General features: G+C 48.1%; 1 protein-coding gene across 2 annotated transcripts in view; it reads right to left on the minus strand.

The window, feature by feature from the left end:
• RPIA (ribose 5-phosphate isomerase A) overlaps positions 1 to 5,700 on the minus strand; it is a 30,487-nt gene extending 24,787 nt beyond the window's left edge. For both annotated transcript variants that reach the window (XM_035001094.1, XM_035001093.1), the window contains exon 1: positions 5,387 to 5,700. In XM_035001094.1, coding sequence (XP_034856985.1) covers positions 5,387 to 5,671 — 285 coding nt within the window. In that variant the 5' untranslated portion in view covers positions 5,672 to 5,700. The remainder of the gene's footprint in view (positions 1 to 5,386) is intronic.
• Between the last annotated feature and the right edge of the window lie 300 nt (positions 5,701 to 6,000).

A 6,000-nucleotide genomic window follows, 5' to 3' on the forward strand; every position in this document is an offset into this window, starting at 1 on the left:
TCTGCCATCCCCTTGACACAGGGAAACTGAAGAGACCCCCATAAAAAAAAATAAAAAAAAAAAAAAAACCCTGCTTTTTTGCTCCTTTTCCTGCTTCCATTCTTGCGAGGACCTGCACCCCCACCCTAAACACACCTTACAGTATCAATAACATATGTCCTACTTGTAAAGGTCAAGGAGTTAAAGATACCTTTAGAGTCTTCCAGCACAAGAGATAACATCTAAGGAGTGACTAGGTGCGGTCATCATGAACGGTTTTCCAAGACCCTGACTCCAGTCACTTTGATGCCAAGACCCCTGGCTCCAGGGCATAAGATGGAAGACACGTGAGCCCTCAACCTTGTTTTGACCAGTTCCTAGATGCCTGAGAGGCACGTACACCAGGCCACTGTCCTCAATTAAAAACCCCAGCCCCCAAGCAAAGACGAGACTCCTTCCTGAGTCTCCAGGCACTCTATCTGCTATACTCTCTCACGCTATTCAATAAACTCTGCTCTCACTTCCTACTGGCTCGAGTTTGATTTCGATCTTGTGTGAAGCCAAGACCCTCTTGGCTGGTCCTGTGGGACCCCCTCTGGTTCCTCAGACCTGGCCAGCCTGCATCACCCTAAAAGAAAGGTAACTTTCAAGGTTACTTCAGGCTTTTCCCCCTTCTGCTGACTTCAGGGAGGCTCTAGATGGTGGGCTTGATGTCCCCCCGAGGTTTCCCTGTTATGCCACCAGCCTGAAGGTGCCTGTAGTCAGTCCCCTGCCATCTAGATATTAAGCTTACGTGAAACGCCACTGAAGCCAGAAAACTCTGCTTTTCACTCTTGGGGTGTAAGCAGGCTCTGTGTTTTTCGTGGGCCTTTTCCTTTCTGACTGTCCCTGGGTGGGCCAGAAATCTTTCAGTACTCACCTACAGACCATTTTTGTAAAGCCAGCTTAAACTGCACATTGTAAGTAAGCCAAATCTTTTGCCTGATAGGAAGCAGGGAGTGTTAAAACAAAACAAAACAAAACAAAAAAACAAAAAAAAGGCAGCCCTGTTGGGACCCCTCTCACTCTTGAGAGCTTTTTCTGTATCTTCACTTAATAAACTTCTATCACTTTACTCAAAAAAAAAAAAGGCCCCAAATGGAGTCCTTATGCTAAGCCCCAGGTCACCAAACCAAGACTGGACTTAATTACAGTTTCAGCTCCCCCGCAAATGGAATCTTAAGCTAGTCAATCAGGAACTGTCTGATCAACACTAGCTAGGTAATGTGCCTGAGAGACCCCTACCATCCCCTAAAGGAAAATGACCTTCTAATAATCAACCTGCTTTCATGCCTAGTACAACTTCTTAGTTCCTGCCCCTTCTGGCTATAAAAGTCTTTCATTTTGTGTAGCTCCTTAGAGCGCCCTTCTGTGTGCTAGGTTGGATGCTGCCTGATTCATGAATCATTGAATAAAGCCAACAGATTTTGAGGATTTACTCCGTTGAATTTTGTTCTTTAATATTTCATAGGAGAAAGAAAAGTCCTGGGGGCAAGTCAGGACAAACTGAGAGCTACAGCCAACATCCCTCACTTCACACAGGACAAAGGCCACAGGAATACCCAATGCCAGCCCCTGGGCCCATATCTGGTATGGTCCTTCTCATAGCAAGAATACATCTCAAACTATAAAAGATTAGAAAGAATGGCCAACAAGCAAAGGGAGCTACAAAAAAGAAATCAAATGCTAATACCCCAGCAACTAAAGCACTTCTAGCTGGGCCTCCCCTATCTACAGAGGGCTTAACCCATCAGCCTCTGTGTGCAAGGTGATGGAAATCACTTTGACTAGCTCATAGTTCCCAAGTCATCAAACAGATCAAGGAGTCTCAGAGCAGAGCTTGTTCTAGGTCAGAATTCCACCTTCAATGATGCCCTCAAGAATGCAATGCATCCAGTAGTCATTTAGCTACCTAGGCAAACCTTAACAGCAAGGTCTTCCAGACAAGTGAATGGTATGTCAAAATGTTCAAAATAGCTAAATATGTGAATATGTAAAAAGCTTCAAGTAATGAGAAAAGTACTTAATTTATAATGCCTAGGTAGGCTCAACCCGACTCTCACACCTGATCTAAAGCCCATAGCTCTAGCTCTACCGTACTCTGCCAGAATTCTCATTACCATACACTCATGTCACCCACAGGCTCCCAGCAGGCAGGTGGCACTCAGATAACTTTGGTGAGTCAGACAAGCTCTATGAAAGGCTCTTCCCTTGACTCCTGGAGGAGGCCAGGAAATTGCAAGGACCGGCCAGGCCCAAAGCTCTTCAACCACGTGGTCCTCCTACCTTGGAATCAAATGATTGGCCCAGGAATCGGTGTCCTAGCCAAAGCAAAACAGAGATAGCCGAAGGCTGCCTGTGAGGTGGCCCAATAGCAGACAGCTGCCAAGCAAACTATGCTGGAGAAGCAGGACCCTTCTGATGGGCAATACTAAATCACATGTCATACATGCAACATCGGAACTTCACTCACTGTGTTGAGTAGGTTAACTTGGAAATACTTCTGCTGACCAACTGGAGTCACTACTCGCCAACTTCTTCAAGCTAAGTCAGTCTAAAAACAATGAGAACAAAGGAAGCTACAGACCTTCAGGAGAACACGGCCCTGCATGGTAACCTAACCTGGGTGGCCATACTCCCAGAAACAGGCAGATCTAAGTTCAGAGTGGCTACCCAAAGGATTCAGCAGCAAACTCGCCAAGTTTTCTATCCATCCAGATGTGGAAGTGATCACCACAATGGAACACCAATGGGCTAGGCAATTGGAAACCCTACAGTCCAGAGAGTCTAAGCAAAGGGCCACCAGTAACCTTACAACCTCCGTATTTGCGTCTACACTCCATACAACTCAACAAACACCAGGCAGGCCCCACTGTGACCAACACTGAGTGAAAATAAGGTTAACTATCCACTAGGAGCTTACTCTTTAGGGGGATAGGAGAGATAAACATATAGATGACTAGAACATAAGACACCATAAAGCACCTAAGAGGTATAAAGTGCTACAAAATCAAAGAGATCTCGCCCGACTTAGGAGACTAAGGAAAAACTGAAAGGAGAAAAGGGTCTTTGAATCAAACTCTAAAGGACACATATGATTTTAACCAGCAAGGTCAGAGGACAAGAAAGAGCATTCTAAGTAGAGTGTAATGATATTAAAATGCACACTATATGCCAGTATATATTTTCCAATGTTCTGGTACATGGAGAAGAAAGGATTACAGAAGGACACAAGACTGTGGGCTTCAGGAGAAGAACCACAGCCTCTCATCTGTGTTTCCTCTCCATCTGGCCCAGTACCTGGCTCGCAACAGATACTTCAGATATGGTATGTGGACATTAGGATGAGGCCACCTGACGGCCACTGTGACAATAGATGAGAGATACAGAAGATGATAATGCATCACTTGGAAGGTTGGCAGAGGGGACAAGATAAGGGCAACTGCAAACCTCTGGCCATGCGGAGAGCCTCAACTAGGAAAGATGATAAGTCAAAGGGAAGGGTCAGGTCTAACAACATTCCGAAGGTGGAACCAACAGAACCTTGCACATGACCACCTCCATAAACTTAGATGAGTAAACAATTTCAAGACACAAAGCACTAGATGACACATGGCTTAGATGGTGCAAAGGATACCGCCCTGAAGAGGGCAGCTAGCTAAGCTTTGACAATTAGACACATGACTATGTTCAATAAATGTACAGTTTTGAATTAATTATCCTGTTTGCAAAGTATCCAGGACCTGACTTTCCCTCTCCCTGTAGCCACATTTCTGGCCACCACACCAACTGCCTGACACATATTAGGCCATCAAATATCTGGTAAATGAATGAAATGAATAAATCAACGTTTAAGAGTAGAAAATACAAAAGTCAGGTAATGTTAGCAACTCAGGAATAAGTTTGGTAGGGAAAGCAGGTGCAACTGAGATTGGGGTGAGGTTGCCCCCAAAAGGCCAAAGATCTCCCCATGATCACCTGGTAATTTCACAGAATAATGTAGCTGGAGTCCAGTGTTTTGTAGCTCCAGCCAGAGGTGGGGGCTTGAAGATTTTTATGGAAGCAAATACATTATAAGATGAAAGTCAGACTTATGCCACCAAATGTTAATAGGTTAATAAGAATACTAAGATATGGGGCTTCTCTAACTGTACAGATTTCATTTACTCATCTATTAATTATTCACTTTATACAGGCATTTTAAAATTTCAGCTTACCGTCCCAATTTTGTAGCTGAGGCACTGAATCCTAAAAGTAGAGCCGGAATACACATTCTGCGTTATCTCTGTGAATTCCCATAGAAAACTCCACTGCTAACCAGACTGGAACAAACTACACCAGAACAGAGCAGCTATGGAACTGGTGGAAGGGCACTGGAACAGGGGTCACCCAGTTTGGGTTCTGGAGGATCTACAGAACATGCTGATCCACAGGTTACCACACTGGTCCCTCCCACTTAGCCAATCTATTTGAGGATCAAACACCATCGTAGCAAAGTACTCTGTACATGAAAGCATTAACAAATGTAAAGAACTATCACGAGAGGAGAAAGGGAATCAGAAACCACTTTCTAAGAAACAGAAGAGAGAGACAGAAGGCCAACAAAGTCAAGGAAACTCCACCAAAGGGCAGAGATACTCCACTTGGCTAGACGGAAGTACCATAATTAAGATAATTAACTTGATTGATGACAGCAAATCCACTCAGGTTAAGAGACTCCACTAAACAGCACCACACCCACCACTTAACTGGGGCCACGACCTCACCGGTAACAGCTAAATCTTATCTCTGCGCCCCAACCTTAAAGAATAGATTCCTCCAGAATCTTATTGTCCACCCACCCCTGTCAAAGGCAGGAGGTTTTAAATCCCTCTTTCGCTCTCTTTCACTAGTGAGTACACTCAGGACCGTACACGCGCCAAGCCAAGAACCTCCTTGGAGTAAAATTTCAAAGCAATTTTCAAACCAGCTCTCCACCGGCTTCCCAGCACAGTAAAGAGAAGTGAAGATCTCTTGGCAGCTCCAGAACTCACCATTTTATACTTGTTAATAAGGAAGCCAGCCGCACGGCAAGTCCCTTCCAGCGCCACTCCAAACACATCAGACACCACCACACTCCACTTTGCAAACTGTTACCCGGCCGGACAAGGAGTCTTTAGAAAGCTCAACTTTTAGGAATCTCGCCCCCAGTCGATCCCACATGTAAAAGACCTTTAAGGAGCACGGAAAAGGGGGGATCTAAACCCGGGTACAGTGTACACCCTCTCCCCCTCTCACGCAGCCCCCGCCCCGGCTCCGGCAGTACCCGGAACACGCAACACGAGCCCATCACGCAGAGCACGGGAGCCCCACGCCCGGAGCTGCTCACCCTCACGTGGTTCTCCACCGCCGCGCGTCCCGCCAGCTTCTTGGCCTCCTCGGCCTTGGACATCGCGGAGGGGGCCGGGCAGGCGCTGTTGGCGTCCCCGCCGTAGGTACCTGTGCTACCGACGCCGGCGCGGGTGCCGGACTGCGCGCGCCCGGGAGGCTGCACGTGGGAACCCAGGACGCCCCAGCTGTTCCCGCCTCCGCCAGAGGCCGCGCCCCCGGCCCGCCCGGGCAGCGGGGCCAGGACCCGCCCGTAGAGGGTGCTGAAGGGCCCGGGGCGCTGCATCCCGACGCCAAGCTCCAGCCTCCGCCACGGTCCCGCCCCTGGCTTGTCCGGAAATCTGGTGGCTGACGCATACGGCCCGCGCCGGCTACTGCGGGGGTCCTTGCTGGGAAGTGTAGTTCTGCGGCTTCGGCAGGCCTAACCCACGCACCAGCCGGGACTACCAGTCCCACAATGCTGAGCGACTGGCGCGCGATAGGCCGCGACGGGCTTGGGCGCGCTGGACCGTGAGGACTGAGCCAAGAACCGAACCTGATTGTGACGCCCAGCCGGGGTGTTCAAGCTACCTTCGGGTGGGTTCTCCGGATACTTCTGTCTGCCCTCGCAAGCGA

The sequence above is a fragment of the Mirounga leonina genome, unplaced genomic scaffold (genome assembly GCF_011800145.1).
Source record: "Mirounga leonina isolate KUSES-001 unplaced genomic scaffold, KU_Mleo_1.0 Mir_125, whole genome shotgun sequence".
In the NCBI taxonomy this organism is placed as follows: domain Eukaryota; kingdom Metazoa; phylum Chordata; class Mammalia; order Carnivora; family Phocidae; genus Mirounga; species Mirounga leonina.